The 23241-nt window shown below is 35.4% G+C and overlaps 1 protein-coding gene across 2 annotated transcripts in view; it reads left to right on the top strand.

The window, feature by feature from the left end:
• Nucleotides 1-23241, top strand: part of ITCH (itchy E3 ubiquitin protein ligase) — a 108918-nt gene that overhangs the window by 43936 nt on the left and 41741 nt on the right. For both annotated transcript variants that reach the window (XM_037496600.2, XM_037496606.2), the window contains 6 exons: nucleotides 1347-1484; nucleotides 7638-7683; nucleotides 16537-16694; nucleotides 17871-18060; nucleotides 19222-19317; nucleotides 21222-21396. In XM_037496600.2, coding sequence (XP_037352497.1) covers nucleotides 1347-1484; nucleotides 7638-7683; nucleotides 16537-16694; nucleotides 17871-18060; nucleotides 19222-19317; nucleotides 21222-21396 — 803 coding nt within the window. The remainder of the gene's footprint in view (nucleotides 1-1346; nucleotides 1485-7637; nucleotides 7684-16536; nucleotides 16695-17870; nucleotides 18061-19221; nucleotides 19318-21221; nucleotides 21397-23241) is intronic.

Raw genomic sequence — 23241 nt, 5'->3', positions numbered from 1 at the left:
GTTACCTTGGTTTGGTCATTCATTTTGGACCCAGTATTTTTAATATTAAGTTTAGATATCAAAGTCCTGTATACTCAATGATGGAAAAACTGAAAAATATGGGTTAGAGTTGAAGAAAAACATAATACCACTTCAGAAAGACAAATGTGGTTAATTGACTGATTTCCTTTTCAAGTGATTATCTTTTGATGTCCTCATTTTGGATGGCTGTTGTTTTACTAATATGTTTACTGTGGGGGGAAAAATTTTCCTTTCTTCCCTTTCAAGGTTCTTTGGCTGGTATAATAGTTAAATTGACTCAAGAAAGATTAATAAGAAAAAAATTAGTTTCATATGTGTAGGTTTACTAGAGATATATGGAACCCAGCAAAGTGACCAAAGTACCCAACTTTTATATCTTTTTGACAAAAGATAATTGACAAAAAAGGTTGAGGCTGGTAAATTAGTAAAGAAATAATGGTTTATTGATTCATCCTTGAGTTTCCTATCTTTGGAAATAAATATAACTTCTATCCTCTTTTTACTGGAAGAATACTTTTTTTTGAAAGAGGGTAAAGGTTTTATTTATTTATTTTTTTGCTATTATTGTTACTGCTTTTTTCTTTAATTTTATTTTTATATTCCCCATACAATTGCAGCCCCCTTATTTTGACCCCAATCTCTCCTTTCCCGGCTCCCCCCACCATAGTGTGTCTCTGGTTCCTAGTTGTTTGTTGACTGGAAGAATACTTTTAACATGAGGCATGTCTCCTTCCAAGTACACAGAGGAGTGTCAGTGTCCTTTTTGCACCTGCTCTTTCTCAAGCAATTTTAATAAAAAATAATCAGAATGCCAATGTGACATATATGGAGGGAATATGCCCTGAACTCTATCAGTATGTGTGTTTGTGTATAAATACAGACATATAAAAACTTGAAATGTGCTTTTTTAAATAAATGATTTTAAGATATACTTTTCTACCCCATGCCTATCTAAAACATACTTCTAGGAATTTTATTTCTTGTTTAAAATTTATGAGCTACAATTAATTCTTAAGTTACATGTTTTTGCTCAGTGTAACTCTAATATATATTACTGAATAGTCTTGGTTCTGTTGATTCATTTTATATGAAGATGGGATGAATATAATAAATGAGATGATCAAGCTATCCAGTGTTTTATGGATATTGAGCATTAGCAAATTTTGTTCTATTTTGACATGTTTTGCTGTCATATGATCTGAAACCTTGGATGAAGTATGTTAGATCAGTTTCTATGCACATAAATGTAAATTTTTTGACAGGGTTTCAGCAGTTAAGATGACTTTAAAAAGTGACCATTTTGTTGTAATTTTATTCTCTTCCAGTTGAGGAAGTAGTTGTGACTTTACAGCTTGTAGGTGACAAAGAACCAACAGAAACAATAGGAGACTTGTCAATTTGTCTTGATGGATTGCAATTAGAGTCTGAAGTTGTTACTAATGGTGAAACTACGTGTTCAGAAAGTAAGCAATCACTTTGTATAGTATATTTAACAGTTCTTCTTACATTAGCTGCTCTGTATGTATGTAATTATTGCTTTTCTTTTTCACATTAATTATTTCCTTTTTATAAAATAGAAACAATGATTATTTTAAATATTTTCTTTTTAATGTATTGCTCTATGAATAAAACATTTTTTATAAGTTGAAAAGTTAGCCAAAAGTATAACTACAGTTGACTTTATGACTTAATTTTTGAAGTATTTGTTCTGTTAGCCAATAATGGTAGCTCATATGGCATAAATGATACCATACCTCCAAATGATGCCACACTACAATGGCAGTGGAAGTTTATTGTCTGTAGCAGTGTCTGGTTGAGTTTAAATTTGATTTGAATTCTTCCTAGTACTGTAGGCTACTTTGCAGAAGTGGCTTGTGTTATAATAATGACAAACCAATTGTTGTGTGTGTCAGTGTGTCTTACAGTGCATGTTTTGCTAGTGTTAAAGGGAATAAGCATGAGCTATGATTAAGAGAAGTGTGATAGCACCTGTTACTGCCTGCATAGTTAGCATGCTTAATGAAACTATTTAATGGATTTCCTTAAATATTTCTATCACTTACGAATGTTCATATTTTTACTTCAATCAGACAGATTTTAGAGGCCCCAAGACAAGAGCAGATTAATATTTCCGTTGATTAGTCTGATAGCAATCTTTCTGTTTACTTAGAAACTGCATTATGAAACATTTCGCAACTGTTAGGTGCTGTTATTCTTTAGTTTCTACTTTGAAAATATCCTACTTCCTTTTTGCTCATGACTTTTTTAAATAGTATGACCTTCAAGATAGTCCTTGTGTATATTTGATTGGTTCTTTGGGTGAATTAATGAGCATAACGAAAAATTTCTTAAATAGTCATACTGCTTCAAATTGACATTCATTTTAGTTGACTACTAGTCAGAGGAGCTCTTACAAATTTCTCTTAATTGGAATTCTGGAAAATATACAAGTTAACTCACATTTTAAATCTATCTTAACCTCAACATTAAGATATTCCCCCCTACAAATTGAAACTATTTCTAATGCAGAATATTTAATAATTAACAAAAGTAAAGCATGCCATTCTTCATGTTTCATACTACAATCTAAACTGCATATTTATAGTTAAGGCTTTGCTGTTTCCTACACAAGTGGACATTTCTCTATCACCAGTGTTCTGTTCAAGTAGAAAAATAATTGACAAAATTTAATCTAATTCTTTGAAGTAAAAAGGTGTTTTTACTGGGCAGTCACAGTGAATTTTAGGATTAGAGTTGCCTTATAAATAGCTAAGTGCCATTTTTTTAAAGTTTTATCAAGTACCAATTGCTATATTGGTGTGTTTACTTATATTCTCATTTAACCATCACAAATTTGTAAGACATTGCCGTCATTTTGCAGATAAGGAAAGTGAGACACTAAGAGTTCATATGTTCAATATCATGCCAACTACTATGATGTGGAATCAAAGTTGAAACAAGTTATTTATTGTTTCCTTTGCTTACCTGTACACTTCAAATCAAATCATGAGTAGTTATAAGCAAACAAACAAAACCCAGTTCAACTCACAATTGTGTGGTAGGAACTTCACTTGTTATTTGATTGGTTCCATTTTTGTAACTGTAACTACAAGCCAGAAAAGAAATGGAATTTAATGCTAAAATTATATTCCCAGCAGCTGATCATTGGTTGGAAAAGAACAGGGGTGGATAGAGGATTGCCTTTGTATTCTAATATTTTTCTAATGTTACATATTTTTACTTTTTTTCTGGAGAATATTTAGTCAGAAGTGTTTGTGCAAGAATACATAGGGATGGGTCTTTTATAGACTTTTATATTCTTGGTTAACTTTTTGAAAAATGTTTATGAAAAATGAATGATGATATTAAAGTTTACCAAATAATGCTTCATTACATATTTAGATAATTTAATAAACATTGGATTGTCTTGATGAGACATCATGATCTCTTTTGGTACTTAACAAGTTTTTGGTTTTAGTCTTCTGTGGATAAATTTTATGAAAAACAGCAGCTTCATAGGTAAACCTTTTTCAGGTGAAACAGAGTTTCACTTTAAGTGAAACAGTAGTTTTCACGCTTTCTTCAAGCTTTGAGAATAAGAGAACTTTCTATCCCTACCCCACTTCCTCCATCCTGCGCCCTCTTATCTGGGAATAAGTTTAATATCCAACCAAGAGCATGATACTTTATTTCTCTAGTTTAAAGAGTGACTACATAATTTGCCATGATGTTGTCCTTCATTTAAGTAAGAGTTAATGTACTTTTATGAGCCTCTGGAAGAAATCTTTATTTAATTTGCTAGTTAGGTAGATTGATTGTTGTAGCCTTCAATTCTAAATTAATTCAACAAATTGAATATGTTCAATTTGTTTATATCTACAAGAGCTTCCCATTCATCTGTTTTTACTTGGGCAGGTGGTGGTGGTGGTGGATTGTTACAACACCTATCTTCCCAAATAAGACATTGAACAGGAAACACCAGAAAGTTTTGTCAAAGACACTAGTTTTCATTAAGAGAAGTAAAAATCTATTTTACATTCAAATTCATGATTATGAAATAGGAACATCGTTTTGTAAGATCTTTACTATTTCCTGTGTATATTCTGGATAGATTAAAATTTAATTTGGGGTTTTTAGCATAGATGACTTCCAGTTCTTATTGTGTATGTTCTAGTCTTCATTTTATCTCTTTTGTTTCTAATTTTTTTTGATATGGTCTATTCTCGCAGGGATTAGGTGATACCTCATTGTGGTTTTGATTTACATTTCCCTAATAAGAAATGATGTTGAGCAATTTTTCGTGTGACTGTGGGCTATCTCAAAATCATCTTTAGAAAAATGTTTACAGCTTTTACCCATTTTTTCATTGGGTTGTCTGGGGTTTTTGTTGTTCTTGGATTGTGTAAGTACTAGATATATTTTGGAAATTAGTCTTTTGTCAGATGAGTGATGTACAAATATTCTTCTCCCAGTCTATAAGTTGCCTTTTTGTCTTTGTGATGGATTCTTTTGAGGTACTTTGAAGCTTTTTAGTTTGATATGGTCTCATTTGTTTATTTTTACTTTCATTTCCCTTGCTGTTGGAGTTGCATCCCCAAATACATCTTTGCAGTTGATGTCCTGTAGTGTATCCCCTTTGTTTTATGGTTAAAGTGTTTCATGGTTTCAGCTCTTACAACCAAGTCTTTAATCCATTTTGAATTGATTTTGTGTGTGGAGTTAGGTATGAATATAGTTTCATTTTTTTGCATGTGGCTATCCATGTTTCCTAAAACTGTTTCTTAAAGAGGCAGCCACTGCAGCAACGAGTTCAAACCCCAGCCAGGGAGCTAACCCACATGGCGCAGCAGACCTTTCTTGTCCCGCCAACTGCTCTCTCAGCAGTGTATTTCAGTAGATCTGCCTATTCTGTTCCCCACTCTGTCTCTGGTGAATCCTCTCACCCCCCTGCACCTCTGGCCTACACCCCAGCTCTTGTATGCATAAATAAAATAAATCTTTTTTTTTTTAAGATTTATTTATTTATACAAGTACCGGTGCAAAGGCCAGATGTGTGGAAGGGTGAGAGGATTCACCAGAGACAGAGCGTGGAATAGAATAGGCAGAATGATGAAATACACTGCTGTGGGGAGCAGTGGGTGAGACAGGAGAGGTCTGCTGCGCTATGTGGGATTCTCACAGGCTGGCCGGGATCGAACCGGCGCTCCAGAGGCTGCGGACAGCTTCACAGTGTAGTGCGCAACCGCCTGCGCCACCAGGGAGGCCCTAAAATAAATCTTTTTAAAAAAAGATTAATCTTAGTGTATGGAACTCTAAAGGGCCTAAATTGGGGATTCTCTGCTCCAGAGAAAATTTCTTTTGCTTCTGCTAGTGACAGGGTGTTATACTTACTGGAAACACTTTAACTCCTTTCTATGATTCCCCAGCTTAATAGGGCAATCTCTGATTCAGCCCCTTCACTTTAATGCTAACTAAAACCTTAATTTTTGATCCATCTCAGAGCATTTTCACAGTAAATAGGAGCAGTATGTTACTTCATCCTAGAGCTGGTTATTTTGTGGCACCAGGGCCCTTTTGAGTATTACACTGAATAGAAGAGATCTTTGTAGATCTTCCAAAGTGTCCTGTGGGACAATCATGTGCATTTAGAAATCTGATCAGTTTTCTTTAGAAAATTTGGATTGGGAATACTTTTAATGAGCAATACATTTGTAAAATGCAAACTATAAACACAGCCATTCTTCTTTTCTTGGACAATCATGGCATTAAATTTCAGATTCTTAGTTTCATTCTTTTAAACTGTTCTCTGGCTGGAATTACAAGATTAGATGAAAATAATTTGTCATAAATTTTATAGGTGTGGCTTTATTCTGCATTGTAATTCAATGAAAGATTGAGTCTAAATGGCCCTTGACAAGATTTTGCTGAAGAATTGTAAATTTTGAGAAATAATAATAGCTAATAGTAAAGGAGTTCTTTTATCCGTTGGGCACTGTTTTGAATGTTTATTTCTCACAGCTATTCTGTGAAGTAGATATCATTATTGTCCCTATTTTATATATGAGATAAAAGACACTGGAAAGTCATCAAGTTAGTACATGATGAAGCTGGGATACATAACAGGTTGTCTTGCCTCAGTTCATGTGATTAAATGGACTTCACTAAAATAAATGAGAAAGAATTAAGGTTTTGAGAAAATTGACAGATTTAGTATGTTGGATATTTTGGCTTGGTTTTCTGGCTTCATTTATGTCTCTGTCTCATTTATCAGCAATTTTAGGGGAATGTATTTTAGGGGGATATTTTCCATATAAAAATAATTTTTATAGAATTAAAATGTATCCTTTTCAGCCTAAATATATTTCATTGTACTGTGTATTTTAAACAGCTTTATTGGGGTGTAGCTTATATTTCATAAAATTCAGCCATTTCAGATATATATAATGATTTTTAGTAACTTAACTGAGTGATTTAACTATTACTGCAAATCAGGTCTAGAACATTTTTCATTCCACCTCCCCCCCCCCCCATCACATTCCCCCTCAAGATCCCTTTTGCCCATTTACAAGAAATCTTGTTACCGTCCTCAGCCCTGGACAACTACTAATTGATTTTGTCTCTCAAATTTTGTCCTTCTGGACATTTCATATGAGTGGATTCATACAATATGTGGTCTTTTGTGTTAGTCTTTCACTTTGCATAGTTTTTTAGGTTCATCTATGACATGTATGTTTCAATAGTTTGTTCCTTTTTATTACTGAACAGTTTTCATTTCCTAGATATACTGTATTTTATCTGTATTTACCTGTACACATTATTTAGATTAGATGAGAAACTTAACCAACTTTGCTGAGCGTTGTATAGTATAGTGGTGACTTACCCTCTTTTTAATGAACTCATTAATTATTCTGTAGTGGTGATTTCATTGTTTAATACTGTATTCAGGGACTGTTCTTTTTTAAATGGACCAACACTGTTAAATTGGAGTTTTTCTAGAAACAATTTATAGTTTTTTCTTCTTTGTCTATTTTTTCTAGAATCAGTGTGCCTAGCTCTAGCCTTTCTCTAGCGTGTTTATAGTATACAGACCCCTCACTGATGTTTCCTATTAATAAAATTTGAAGAAAATGAATGTTGTGTTTATTTTGGCCACATTGGTACTTATGTATGCCTTTTCTATTCATAAAGCTGTCTTCTAGGCCCCTGCAAAAGAGAACTGTTACTGGGTTTTGTGTTTTCAGAATTGTTTATTAATTGGCTGGTGATCAGCACTCTTTGTGAGATATTTGGAATATAAAAGATGGCTAACTTCCTAGATCTGAATTAGAATCAAGCAAAATATATTTCAGAGAAGGCAGAAGTACCTCAAGTAATATACCTTGACATTAACATCTCATACCATAATTAAAAGCATTTGCACAAAATTTTGGTAATTGTTTTATTTCAATTACATAAACAATGATTACATTTTCCTTATAAGTGTTGGTAGGAATTTAAATTATGTGTTGTTTATTAGAAAGATTTAGTAAAGAGATTTGCCTTTATAACATGTTTAGGAAAAAGGTGAAAACCTTTTGAAACTCATTTTCTCTGTCTAAATTTTGTTGATGTTAAAGGCGCTTCACAGAATGATGATGGCTCCAGACCCAAAGATGAAACAAGGTAAGAGTTCACTTAATTGCTTACCATGGAATTCAGAAAAAGACCAGCGAGAATGAATAGAGATTCATTTTAGGAAAAACTGTAAGTTCAGATTGATATAAGAATAAATGAATGTCAGAAAAAGTAAGAGAGGAAATATTTATGAAAGCGTCACGATTCACAGCTTATGTGACTAAGCCAGGGATATCCAAATCAGAGAAAGTAAATATACTGGCATTTTTTCCAGAAGTGGAGAGTCCAGAATCCCAGGGCCATCACTGGACTGTTATGTCTTTTTTAGGAAAGCTGGGATGTTCAGTTTAAATATATGTAAAGGTCAACACTAGCTATAGCTACTGGTCCTTCATTAGAAAAGGCAGAGATATATAACAGCTGTTTGCTCGGTCAGTACTTCATGAACTCTGCCTTTAGGCCTAGGGCTGAAAAGTATTGTATATCTTCAGCTGTAGTAACTGACTTAACAAACTCAAGTTTTTATTGTTTATCTTGGAAACTGGTAAAAGGAGATGAATTTAGGAAAGGAGATGATCCTAGTCTTAGGCAATTAAAGTGTCTTCAAATAGAGTGCTGAAATGCTGTTGGATTCTTCTTTTTTCCAAAACTGGGTAAGCAATGGGTAGAAAGAATATAAACCACAGGAATAGAGGAGGAAGAGAAGAACCAGGAAAGTGGTGTTAATAGTACATAAGGGGAAAATATCCAGAAAAATGGGATATTATAGTGTCAGAGCTATAGGGGAGGATAGGTGAAACAAATAGAACAAGATGTTGCAGCCTAGTTGTTAGGTACATGGGAGTTTGTTGTACTATTTTACTGTTCATAAGAAAAAGTTTTTAAAAAGCCAACTCATCAAGATCTTTAGAAAATCAGTTTGTAAAGCTGTAAGGTTGTACCTACCAGATTTATCTTCACAGAATCAATCCTGTGACAAGGAATCATAGTACCCTCACAAAGGGAGGTTACTTCTTGCCTAGAGAACAGTTACCTTTTTTCTCACTGTGATTGAAAAACTATAGAAAAGGCCTTTAAATTACATAAATATCTATGTAGACTGGAAGACAATTTATACCTTCTATACCTCTTCTTAGTTTTAAATTCATTTATTTTTTTCTTAGTTTTATCTTTAATAGAATTTTATTTTGAATTCCCAAAATTTCCCCCATAAAAATGTTTTAATATTTCAGTTTGCTTTGGTGAGTGAACTCTTTTAAATACTAAACCCATATTTTTTTATAGTAAGTAAAAATGTGGTAGAATTTAATATACCTATAGAAAGTTTTTACTTTACCATTCTATTGATGGTTTTTATATATTTCAAATTTCTTTCTTACAATGCTTTATGAAAAACTGGCAGCTCTAAATTTCTTGCCAGGGCTTTGCTTGAGCCCTTAGCTTCATACCATTTATTCATTCAGTGCTTTTCATCTTCTCAAGTGAATTATTGTCGTAAATAACTGGGAAATCTAGATTTCTGAGATCTCCAGACTATTCTTTGTGTCTTTTGTGTTGATCATGAATTTCTTTGCATTAGCTTTTATTCTAGAGGTCATATCTCTGAAATGATGGGCTTGAAAAGCATTATAAACTATCAACTATGGTTTAAATGTACTACACAAAATATATGGCCTTGTCTGGATTTTTTCCTTTGCTTGTATTTGCTGACTTTATTAACTGTAAGATTAAAAATGCAGGGCAACATATATCTACGGAACAAGGACCCTTTTTGTGTCCTCTTAACCCCAACCCTGTTATAATTTAGGAAGTTTACTAAACAGCTTTAAGTTATTTTTGTACAAATTTAAGCACTAAGTGTATCATGCTTTCTTCTATAGCGTATCTGAATGTTTTAATATTTCTTAGTGTTGTCTTTTTTTTTTAAAGATTTTTTTATTTATGCATACAAGAACTGGGGTACAGGCAAGAGGTGTGTGGGGGGCAGTGAGAGGATTCACCAGAGACAGAGTGGGGAACAGAACAGGCAGATCAACTGAAATACACTGCTGAGGAGAGCAGCGGGCAAGTCAGGAGAGGTCTGCTGCACCATGTGGGCAGCTCCCTTGCCGGGGATCAAACTCATGCCGCAGTGGCTGCAAAAAGCTTCATAGGTTGCGTCCCAACCCCTTGTGCCACCAGGGAGGCCCTCTTAGTGTTGTCTTAATGTTATTTTTATGAACTCCCAAAATGGATTGGTGCCTGGTGTTCAAATTTTTGTTTTTAGGTGTGACTTCTTGACTGTCCTTTGATTTGTAGCATTATTTATAACCTTAACCATATTAACATCTTGGTTTGCCAGGGTTCTCTATCCTGTTTATGAACATATGGGACAGATGTATATATGTGGTTAGGTAAGCAGAGGTTTATAAAATTGTGGAGCAAGGGAACAAAGCCATAGTAGCTCATGATTAGTAGCCAATTGCTTTTGAAAGATAATGGTGGTAGTGGGTTCATACTGACAGTTCTGTGTAGTATTCAGGTTTCCATAATGATTTTTAAAATCCATTGCAGGTTTAGCTTCACACCCACTTACTAAAGGACTTAAATAAACTACTGGTACTGTTTCAGTATGGCTGTTTCTCAAATTTCAGAGTGTATTAGAAATCACTTGAAGTACTTATTCAAACAGATTATGAATCTCCTTTTTTTTAATTTAAATTTTATTTTTATATTCCCCATACAATTACAACCCCCTTATTTTGACCCCCATCCCTCCTTTCCCCGCCTCTCACCCCAAATAGAGTGTCTCTGGTTCATAGTTGTTTGTTGATTTTGATATTTTCTTTCTTACAGTTATTCTTTTTCCTGGTCCCTTATTTAAGTTTTCTAGATTCCTGCTATGAGTGAGACCATCCGGTATTTTTCTTTTTCTTTCTGGCTTATTTCGCTGAGCATGATCCCTTCTAGCTCCATCCATGTTGCTGCAAATTGCATGTGTTTATCTTTTTTGAATGCTGAGTAATATTCTATGGTGTATATGTACCACATCTTCTTGATCCAGTCATCTATTTTTGGGCATTTGGGTTGTTTCCAAAGCTTAGCTATTGTAAATAGTGCTGCGATAAACATAGGGGTGCAGGTGCTCTTTGGAATTGATGTTTCTGTGTCCTTTGGGTAAATACCTAGGAGTGGAATTGCTGGATCATATGGAAGCTCTATGTTTAGTAGGTCCAGAAATCTCCACACAGCTCTCCATAGTGGTTGGACCAGTTTGCACTGCCACCAACAGTGCAGGAGAGTTCCTTTTTCTCCACAACCTCGCCAACATTTGTTGTTGCTAGTTTTTTTAATATGTGCCATTCTCACTGGTGTAAGATGGTATCTCATGGTAGTTTTGATTTGCATTTCCCTGATTACAAGTGATGTTGAACATTTTTTCATATGTCTGTTGGCCATTTGCATTTCCTCTTCAGAGAAGTTTCTTTTTAGCTCTTCAGCCCGTTTTTTGACAGGATTATTTTTGTTGTTGTTGAGTCTCATCAGCTCTTTGTAGATTTTTGTGATCAGTCCTTTATCATTAGTGTTGTGTGCAAAAATGTTCTCCCAGTCAGTGGGGTTTCTCTTTGTTTTGGTTATTGTCTCTCTTGCTGTGCAGAAGCTCTTTAATTTGATGTAGTCCCAGCTGTTTATCTTTGCCTTCACTATCACTGCTTTGGGTGATGTGTCTGTAAAGATGTACTTTGATATGCATATCATGTAGTGTTTTGCCTATATTTCCTTCTATGTATTTTGTGGTTTCAGGTCTTATGTCTAGTTCTTTAATCCATTTTGAGTTGGTTTTTGTGCATGGTGTTAGGTAGTAGTCAAGCTTCATTCTTTTGCTTGTAGCGACCCAGTTTTCCCAGCACCATTTATTGAACAAACTTTCTTTGCTCCAATGCATATTCTTTGCTCCTTTCCATTCGTCTGTGTGTCTGTTCTGGTTCCAATACCATGCAGTTTTGATGATTATGGCTTTGTAGTATAGTTTGAAGTCTGGGCGTGTGATGCCTCCATTCCCTTTTTTTTTTTTTCAGGAGAGCTTTGGCTATTTGGGGTTTTTGGTGATTCCATATAAATTTCATCAGTAATTGTTCTATTTCTTTGAAGAATGACATTGAAATTTTTATTGGAATAGCATTGAATCTGTATATTGCTTTTGGTAGGATGGCCATTTTAATAATGTTTATTCTTCCAATCCATGAGCAGGGGATGTCTTTCCATTTCTTTGTGTCTTCTTCTATTTCTTTTGACAGTATTTTATAGTTTTCTTTGTATAGGTCCTTTACCTCTTTTGTTAAATTTATTCCCAAGTATTTGATTTTTTTTTTGTTTCGCTAATAAAAGGGATGGTTTTTTGATTTCTTCTTCAGATTTATTGTTTGTGTAGAGGAAGGCTACTGACTTTTGCGTGTTGATTTTGTGTCCTGCCACTTTACTGAACTGATTGTTTAGTTGAATTAGTTTTTCTGTGGAGTTTTTGGGATTCTCTATGTATATTATCATATCATCTGCAAATAGTGATAGTTTGACTACTTCTTTTCCTATTTGGATTCCTTTTGTGTCTTTCAATTATGAGTCTTCTTATTAGTCCCTAGTTCATTAGGTCCAGGGTGAGGCCTGAGAATTGCATTTCTCACTAGTATTCCAGGTGATGCTGATGGTGCTAGGCCTACAATTTGAGAACATCTATGGTTAGCTATTTCTTTGTTATAGTTAACTATTAAGACTGAAAGGTTATGTAACAAGGGCTATTTCTTGAATGTCCAGGTTATAGAATTTGCCAAAAATGTCATTCCTTCTGAACCTCATACATATTCTTTTACTGTAGGACTAGTTTGAATCTTGTTTTTTTGATCTGTTTTATTTCTGTTGTTACAAAATAATACATGATTGGTTTTAAAAATGTTAATTGGTTTATAAAATAAAATTTGTAAAACCTTCATGGAAGAAAACGGCATTTGACCTAAGACTATAATGAATAATTATAATTTGGATATGCCTGTCTTGTGGGTATTAGAGAGTTTCAGGAATTACAGATGAAAGGAGGAAAAACAGTCATGGAGGTAAGAAAGAACAGAATGTTTGTTAGAAATCTTCAGTCAGCGTATTTGCTCAAAATAGAGAAATTGAAAGGGAGAAATAGCAGGTGGTAAATTTGATAGCAGAATCAGTTAATATTTAGTACCTGTATTATATGTCAGGCAGTATGATGAACATGTTTCCCATTATTTCAGTTAGTCCCTAAACATTTCTATAAAGTAAATAGGTATTTCTGTAGGTAATGAGAAAGAGGCTAAGAAAGGAAAAGTAATTTGTCTGAGTTAATAGTGTAAGTGAAACTGTTGAACCTGGGACTGCTTTACGTTCAGAATCTATGTTCATAATTACCATATTTTACTGTCACCTAAAGTGGGATGCTGTTCTTTTTTCATGTAAATACTTAGCCTTCAATAAATCTTATTTTTACTATTAGGTAGGTTGAGGTCATATGGAGATTTTTGGTTTGCAAGTAACAGCTTATGGGATCTTTTTCTCTTAAGAGGAATATCCCCCAAAATGCTTGAAATAGAGCATTGGTATGATGAGAACTCCATCGGAAAAATTCTGTTTAACAGATGTCTTTAGTTTGGATTATATAGTGATGAGTGAAGGTGGGAAGGCCTGTGTGGGAAGTTGTTCTAGTAATCCACTGGGAGATAATGAGGTCAGTTACTTTAACTAGTTAAGTAGAGCTGTTTCGGTGGAAGAGTAGAGAGAATGTGGAATATCAATGAGATTTAGGTACTAAGTGTTAAGAAACACAAGAGAAGGAAAAAAGTAATCTGGGAGGATAGCAGTGTCAATCCCTAGACCCAGAATATAGAAGGAAGAGTAACCTAGAATTGGAAATTTATTTAGATCTCCTGCATTTATTTAATAATTTGGTACCGGAGAAGGGTATGAGAGAAGATTGGAAACTGATTTGGAGTTCATTTTTAGAGATGATCTTTGAAATGGTATTTGAAGCCCTCGGGGGGGAGGGGGAGGATCCATGGATAGAAAAAGGAAGATGAGAAAAGAACCACAGGATTCTGTTAGCGAATGAGAGGAAGAGGACAAACTGAAGAAGGTTACTTAGGATGACAAGAGATACTCCCATATATTAATGGCAATAATATCCAGAATGTGGGATTGAAGGTAATTTTTATTTCATAATTAGAAGTCATTTTTTCACTTTCAAAATCTTTTAGAAAGAAACAGAAAAATAGAAAAACAAATGCCTTGAAAAGACAGGACATCAGATACTGCAGAAGAGAATCCGGGCTCATACTGCTCAAGCCAGGGAATAGTGTGAGGGGGGATATGAGGGGGTGGGGAAATCACATTAGAACTTCAGCTTATCTCAAGGTCAGAGTAGATTTTAAAAAAAAACTAGGGCCTCCCTGGTGGCGCAAGGGGTTGAGATGCAACCTGTGAAGCTGTCTGCAGCCACTGCAACACGAGTTCAATCCCCAGCCTGGAAGCAACCCACATGGCACAGCAAACCTCTCCCGACTTGCCCGCTGCTCCCCGCAGCAGTGTATTTCAGTATATTTGCCTGTTCTGCTCCCCACTCTATCTCTGGTGAATCCTCTACTTCCCGCACCTCTGGCCTACACCCCAGTTCTTGTATGCATAAGCAAATAAATCTTAAAAAAAAAAAAAAAAAAGAAATACACAGTGAATGACTATAATGTGAGGTAAGGGAAAAACCCCCTATGTAAGTACGAAATGGTCAGTGCTTCATCCAGCCAAAGAGGTCACAATGGTTCTGGAAACTTTGGTGGCGGTTGTAAAGTTTTGGTGGGAATAACAATTTTGGTCATGGAGGAAACTTTAATGGTCATCGTGGTTTTGGTGAAAGACATGGTAGTGGTGGATATGGTAGCAGTGAGGATGGCTATGATAAATTTGGTAATAATGGAAGCAGTTTTGGAAGTGGTGGAAGCTACAATAATTTTGGCAGTTACAGCAATCATTTTGGGTCTGTCAATCTGGGTCTATATAATTGTACAGGACTTAGTAAAAGTTCTATGTCCTACCAAATCAGTATTAATTTTTAATTTTATTTCTAACACCAGTACACCAATCCCATTGAAACTGTGGTGTAGGTTCTCATAGTCATCTGTCTTTTCTAATTTCTTAGTTCCCAGGAGACTTGAGCTATGATATCTTTTTTTTTTTTTTAAATGGAGGCATGTTTTATTTATTTATTTGTTTGTTTGTTTTGTTTATACATACACTGGGTACAGTCAGAAGCGTGGGAGGGTGAGAGAATTCACCAGAGCCAGAACGGGGAGCAGAACAGGCAGAAGGACTGAAGTACACTGCTGAAGGGAGCAGTGGGCGGCAGGAGAGGTCTGCGCGCCATGTGGGACCCTCCTCCAGTGACCAGGGAGCAGCTGGGGATCGAACTGGTGCCACAGAGGCCGCGGACAGCTTCGCAACCCAGCGCTCAACCACTGCGCCACTGGGGAGGCCCGCTATGATATCTTTTTAAGTACTCATTTCAGCAGCACATATGCTAACAAGTAAAAAGAAAAACAACAACTTTTTATCTTGTGAGTCACTGGCAATGGAAACTTAAGAACTTTTTCTTACTGGGCAAATTGGAAAATTTATCAGGATCTTTAGTAGAACAGTCTGCCCCTTTAATTTGATTCTTTAATTTGCTCTATTGAAATATACCTGATTTCTCAAGTGGAACATTCTCTAGCATTGCTTGTTTGCACTAGAGAATACTGTTAGAAAAAGTAAATGGGGCCTCCCCGGTGGCACAGCAGGTTGAGCGCAGCACCATGAAGCTGTCCACAGCCTCTGCAGCACGGGTTCGATTCCTGGCTGGCCAGGGAGATTCCCACATGGCGTGGCAGATCTCTCCAGTCGCGCCCGCTGCTCCCCTCAGCGGTGTAGAAAAGCCCTAGAGAACTTCTTGGGAACATAGTTTGAAAATGATATATTACAGGGTCCTGCCTCTATATTTTGGTTTCTTGAATCTTTTAGATTTTATTTTGTTCAGGCTTATTAAAGGTTCAGGAGGTTCAGTGAATAGTGTGTAGTAGTTTGCTGCTTGCCAGGTAGTAGATATCAGTGCCTAAGAGGATGAATCTCCATGCTGGCTAATTAACACTCTGCTTTTAATTTATGACCAGATCCTCTAGGAAAAGCAGTCAGATTATATTTTGCTGACAGTAGTAGTAATGGTGACTCTAACATTTCTTATTAATGTCCCTATGCCTCCACCCACCCTTCCTTTATTTCCTTCCAGTTGATATCATTCCTCTTAGGAAGTGATAGCTCCTTTAAAGAAAGATCTGTGGGTACCTGTACTCTATTTGTACATTTTATATGCCATTTGCTGAAATGAGCAATGGTTAGAGCACCCTGCCCCTAGGAAATAAGTGTACTTTTTCTCTTGCCATGAAGCAGTCAACCCTGCCCCAAACCTGAATAATATTAAGAGCCAGCAGAAACCAGGAAAATGATGATGGTGAAGTTATCTATGCCCTTTTAAGATACTGAGATTTTGAGAATTTGACTCTGTTCTACTTATGCAGTGGCTCCGAAGACTAATTTGAAATATAAATCAGCATATCTAATAGTTTTGAGTGGTCTGAGGTGTTCTTGTGCCATTGGGCAACTGCTCACTCTTTCAGGGTGGTCTCTAAGGATTATATATAAGACTCTACCCAAAAAGGATGTTTATGTATTTCATAATACTGGCCAGAAAAAGGGAATCTTTTGTCAAGCTTCTAAAATCTTAAGTTTTCATCTCCTGCTGTTGTTGTTTGTTGTTGTAGTTAAATTCAAAAAGCATTCTTTTTCTCTTTTCCTCTCCTTTCCTCCCTTCTTACCCAGAGTGAACACAAGTGGATCAGATGACCCTGAGGATGCAGGGTCTGGTGAAAATAGGAGGGTCAATGGGAATAATTCTCCATCACTTTCAAATGGCGGTTTTAAGCCTTCTAGGCCTCCAAGACCTTCACGACCACCTCCTCCTACCCCACGTAGACCAGGTGTGTATTCCAGCCATACACTAGGGACGTAGCTCTCAGTAGTATGATTATCAATAATGTTCTATTTTGAAATTGATATACAGGTAAGTGTCAGGTTTAGGCTGGTTTTCTGGCAGTATTTTATATTTTGGCTAAGAATGATCTTTCTGTGATTAACTATAGAAAATGCCTTTTTTCCTAAGATTTTCCTCCAGGGGAGGTCATTGAAGCAATGTTGAGAATGAAAATTTTGTGCATTATATAAATATAGGCAGTATAGATGAGATTGCAGCTTTCTGGTGGGATTGTAACTGGAATAAAGCATGTCTTATAGTCAAGGATCTGGTTGCTTAGTCTCATTATATTCTTTAAAAAGACAGTTACTAAATGGCAAATAATCCAACCAGATAAATGATACTCAGATTTTAAAGCAAAAAAATATATATAACAAATGAACATATTTCATGTGGTAAAAATGTTAACATCTGATTAGCCAAAACAAATCCTTTATTTTTTATTTTTCCTTCTGCTAGGATGAACAGAGAATGAATGTAAAGGAATTCAATATTGGAAGCGTAAACTGGTTGTTGAGATATCATTTTATTAAATGATTTTAATTATACATCTTCCTCCTTTTTTTGTAGATAATTGTGTTAACACTATATTCCTAGTCTTTAAGGTCATATACTATTTTGTCATAGTATTAGTGACTTCCTTCAGGAATTGTTTTATCAACAAGTATTTCCTGAATGTGTAATATGTACTTCAACAGTAATATTCTTGCAAATAGTTAATCAGTCATATCCTATATTAAAACTACTATCAAAATTTGTTTTCTGAACTGCAGGTTTTCATAGGAAAGACCATTTTTATGATCTAGAAAATTGCTAAATGAACTTATTATACCAAGGGATACCAACACTTTCCTATTCTAAAAGTTTTTGCTTACTGTGGCATCAGGAAATTAGAATCTATATATGCTTTGTAACTAAAAGAGGTAATGGGATAGACTAAAAAGTTGTGAATGAGCCTATTAAGTAGGGTCATTGTCTATATCCCATTATTTTAAGTAATTTCACCTGCCTATGTATATCTCAATTTATATTTGTCATCTACCTTTTTATCTTTTAAAATTGAAATTCTATTTCGAATTCAGATTTTTGAAAACAAAAGATTGTTTTCCTAAATCTTTTATAGCATCTGTGAATGGTTCACCATCTGCCACTTCTGAAAGTGATGGATCTAGTACCGGCTCTCTGCCACCAACAAATACAAATTCAAATACATCTGAGGGAGCAGCGTCTGGATTGATAATTCCTCTTACTATATCTGGAGGCTCAGGCCCTAGGCCATTAAATCCTGTACCTCAAGCTCCCCTGCCACCTGGGTGAGTAACTGGTTTTGGTTGACAATTTTTTTTGGGAGGCATCTGCATATACTTATTAATAGTGAAAATGGTACTAAACTCCATTCTTTAAAAAATTGTCTTCAGGCAATTGTAACTGATTTTAGGGATGTGGAGTCAAACTGTACCCAAAAACTTGCCACATTTGAAATTCCCCCCCACCCTTTTCCAAAGCAAAATGGGGGGAAATTTTTTTTTAAGGACTCTAAACCATAAAGTTAGCTAAGACCAAGTAATAAAATAGTCACCTAACTCATAATTTCTTTTTCTTCAAAGGGAAAAAAATAACTTTTTAAAATTAAAAAATTTTCCCTCATAAAGCCATTATAGAAAGTAATACTATTTAATTAGTTTTTATAATCCCTTTTAATCTGAATGTTTTTAACATTAATAACCCTAGTTATTTATATGTATATACATTGTAGTGTTCAAATTAATCCAGAGCTCAGAAAGCTAATCAGAATTAAACAAGTGACTGATAAACCTGTCATGATGAGAATTCTAATTGCTAAATAGATTTTATATTGTTTGTGACAATAGTTAGGCTATTTACCTTTTGGCAAGCCTAATGGGAAGCCACATTAAAAAGTTGCTTGTGCAACAGATTGGCAAGGAATAACTGGGCGCTCTTAGAAGTAATTGGCCTATCTAAGTTAGGATGGTTTTCCTATCTTCACTTTGGGGATAAACCTACCAAGATGACAAGATAATCAGATTAAATTTCTTTATAGTACTGTGCAGAGGTACATCGGATAAAGTCTTATTGTTTGATTCCAGTTTGTCTAGAACCCAAACAGTCCTTTTTCTTTCAGTAGCAACTCAGTCTTCCTACAGATTTCATAAACTTAATTACAACTTTCTTTTTATCTCAGGTCCTGAGATAGAGTTTGTCTCTGGAATGCATCAGCCTTTAACCTCTTTAGAAATACAACTCATCTCCTAGAGCATATACTTGTATCAGAAGAAATCTCATCCACTGTATTTATCACCCTCAAGATAACATTTTTTGACTATTCCTAAATTCTTTTGGTATCTTCTTTGTATACTGACATGCTTATTTTCCTTAGTTTTATAATATGGTAATATAAGAGAAAAAGGCAGAGACAAGTACCATACCAGTCCTCTTTAAATTTTGTGTTTAAGTTGGGAGCAAAGAGTGGACCAGCATGGGCGAGTTTACTATGTAGACCATATTGAGAAAAGAACCACGTGGGATAGACCGGAACCTCTGCCCCCTGGGTAAGTATCCTAATTAAAGAAGGAAAAAAACCTTTCTAGATTACATATATATATTTTATATATATGTATTTATATATATGTGTGTGTGTGTGTGTGTATATATTTACACACACACACATATATACCCATATGTAAATTTTATATAAAATCTTCCCTACATTTCTGCTTTTCCTCTTGATAGTCTTTTGTGGTGGGTACAAAGTAGAAAGAAAGAGTAAGAGAATTCACTGAGCATGATGAGTGATTTTTATTTTCACTCATTTCTGACTTAAAGATTCCATAGGTTTTGCTGCTTCCAGGTTTTTCTTTCTGAACTTTACCTGACTCAAACCAGAGAGTACTGGGATTAGTTTCTTCAAGAGTAATTAATTGAGAAAGAGTTATAGCCCCTATCCATATATATGAGGGAAAAGTTCCTATTTTGTTAAAAACAAAAACAAAACTTCAGTGTTATAGTGAAGTCATTACAAAGTATTTGGGGAAATAAATAAATTATGTGGTGTTGGGCATTTAACATTTATATTGTTAAAATGTTGGGAAGAATGTATTTTTTATTCAAGGCAATAAAACAGTAGCAAACAGGGAAATTTTTAACCTTGCTAGTAATCTTAATTACATTCTTTAAAGGTACAGTTTTACTTGTTAAGTTAGTAGATGATATCCAGTATTGGTAAGCTTGTAGAGGAACTTTATCACCTAACATTGTTAGTAGGAGTATAAATTATAGTTACAGCTCTTACAGAAAAAGTGTAACCATAATAATGCACATACCCTAAGTAATTCTCTCTAGGAAATTTATCCTGAAGAAATAATTCAAGAGGGGCCTCCCTGGTGGTGCAGGCGGTTGAGCACAGCGCTGTGAGGTTCAATTCTGGCTGGCTAGGGAGATAACTACATGGCGCAGCAGACCTCTCCTGTCTCATCCACTGCTCCCATCAGCAGTGTATTTTGTTCAGTATGCCTGTTCTGTTCCCCACTCTGTCTCTGGTGAATCCTCTCACCCTCCCGCACATCTGGTCTGTACCCTGGTTCTTGTATGCATGAATAATTAAATCTTTTTTTTTTTTTAAAAAGAAATAATTCAAGATAAGAAAAACAATGTACTAAGGTATTTATTATTTTACTACTTTTAATATCAGAGTATTGATGATACATATTCCTAAAAGCCAATCACCAAATTGTATCAGTGCTTAATATTATGTACGTATTTGAAATGATAAAAAAGATAGTTCCCTTATTGTGAAAAAGTGCTTTTTGATATTTGTGTAAAGCTATATATATAATTGTGTCCCTATTAGAATTGGAACAGTCAAAGGAACACTGAAAAGAAAGTGTTAACTTTTCACCTAATGACTAAGATTTATTCCCTGAATATACATTATGTTTTAAGACTCTGACTGATAGACCTTAAGGACTTTTTTTTAAAAAGATTTATTTACGCATACAAGAACTGGGGTACAGGCCAGGGGTGTGGGGGTTGAGAGGATTCACCAGAGACAGAGTGGGGAGCAGAACAGATGTATTGACTGAAATGCACTGCTGAGGGGAGCAGCTGGTGGGAGAAACAGGAGAGCTCTGCTGCGCCATGTGGGTAGCTCCCTGGCTGGGGATCAAACTCGTGCTGCTGTGGCTGCAGATAGCTTCATAGGTTGCGTCTTAACCTCTTGCACCACCAGAGAGGCCCCTTGAGGACTTTTCAAGAAAAAAATTTGAAGAGGCATCTCTGTTAAGTTCATTGATAGATTGCTTAAAAATTGGTAAAATGAAAAACTGCAAGTAAATCAAAAGTATTTTCTCAAGGTAAAATCTTACAAATATGCACCAGGGTCAGTGCGAAATTCTTGTTTGTTTAATATCTGTTTCAGAAGTATTTGTTGAATTAGGTTGTTTTTGTATTTATTTAGCTGGGAACGGCGGGTTGACAACATGGGACGTATTTATTATGTTGACCATTTCACAAGAACAACAACGTGGCAGAGGCCAACATTGGAATCTGTACGGAACTATGAACAGTGGCAGCTCCAACGTAGTCAGCTTCAAGGAGCAATGCAGCAATTTAACCAGAGATTCATTTATGGGGTGAGCAACTTGTTACATATTAAGCTGAATATGAGTATTTGCTATCACCGTAACAGCTATCACTCACTGATACAGATAAATTCACTGTTATCAGCAGCCTTCACTACCTGGTTATGACTAAGAAAGATAACTTGTTTCATATAACAGTTTTTTCTGCCATCTTCTGTAAAACAGCCGTCACAGGATTGTTTTGACGGTTTTGACCATCCTTTATATCTACCTCTCTTTGTATTTTTATAGACCCCCATCTTATTTATGCTTCACAATAATACTGTGTTTTGGGGGCCTTCCTGGTGGCGCAGGGGTTAAAGTCCCAGCACTATCAGCTGCTACTGCAGCATGAGTTTGATTCCCACCAAGGGAACTAACCCACATGGTGTGCAGATCTCTCCAGTTTCTTCTGTTACTCCTATCAGCAGTGTATTTCATCAGTCTGCCTGTTCTGCTCCCCATTCTGTCTCTGGTGAATCCTCTCACCCCTCCCCTCCCACCTTGGCATACACCCCAGCTCTTGTATGCATAAATAAATAAAATAAATCTTAAAAACTTTCAGTAAGTCAACCCAGTTTCTTTAATAAGTCAATGGCAGTAGTATGGGGGTAAAAAAAAAAAAAAACAAAACAGAAGAACTGCTATAGGTTGAGACTTTAAGAAATTCAACCAAATGTAATGTAAGGACTTCGTATTCTGATTAGAACAAATAATCAGAGGGAGTTAATTTGGGGTTGGGTATTAGATGATAGAATTAACTAGATTCTTATCTAGGTGTTTTAATGGTCTTGTTATTATATAAGAAAATGTCTACAAATTTTAGAAAGGCACACTAAAGTACATAGGGATTAAAAAGAGATATCTGATTTTTGCTTTAGCAAAGAGTAGGTACAAAAAAATAATTATTGAGTCTTGGTGCTGGATATATGTGGTATATTGTCCTATTGTATTTTTTTAAGCTATTATAGTTATTTTATTTATTTATTTATTGCCTTACTGGAGAAGGGCTTAACCAGGTCTTGCTAACCAGTAACAAATTATCCCCACTTTATTATACATTTATTATACATTTTAACGGAAACACAATCATTGAGAGATTTGGTGCAATGTGATATTTGCGAACAAATATTTTTTAAAAAAAGATTTATTTATTTATGCATACAAGAATGGGTACAGGCCAGAGGTGTGGGCAGTGAGAGGATCCACTGGAGACAGAGTGGGGAACAGAACAGGCAGATTGACTAAAGTACACTGCTGAGGGGAGCAGCGGGTGAGACAGGAGAGGTCTGCTGCGCCATGTGGTTTGCTCCTTGGCTGGGGATTGAACTTGTGCTGCAGAGCCTGGGGTTAGCTTCGTAAGTTGCGTCTTAACCCCTTGCATCACCAGGGAGGCCCCTACAAACAAAAATTTAAGGCGTCCTCTATGCAATTCTAGAATTGTTCAGCTCCTTTTAACTGGAATTCTTATCTTATTTGACAGCCTGTTCTTGGTTCCCCCATCTCTTCCCACAGTTCTTTATGTATACCATGTTCTATGTGTGAACTTCTCTTTTCAAGTTAGAAATACAAGATTTCTTACAGTCATCTGATAACACGGAGTACTGTTATTAATAAATGACTTTTTCGGGCGGGGAGGGGAGGGATTGGGGTCAAAATAAGGGGGTTGCAATTGTATGGGGAATATAAAAATAAAATTTATTTTTAAAAAATGACTTTTTCAGGAATCACAGTTCTTTAATTTATTGATCTGTAGCTAAAGAACTAAAAATGGTCATTTGGGGGTAAGGATTATGTATTTGTGATATTTGAATTTCAAATAATTTTAAAAATTAAATAATGTTTGCCAAGATTTAC

This window comes from Talpa occidentalis, unplaced genomic scaffold, assembly GCF_014898055.3.
Source record: "Talpa occidentalis isolate TD23 unplaced genomic scaffold, MPIMG_talOcc4v2.1 talOcc4.10, whole genome shotgun sequence".
NCBI classification, from domain to species: domain Eukaryota; kingdom Metazoa; phylum Chordata; class Mammalia; order Eulipotyphla; family Talpidae; genus Talpa; species Talpa occidentalis.
Note: the sequence above shows the minus strand (reverse complement) of the source record. Positions and strands in the feature narration are given on the sequence as shown.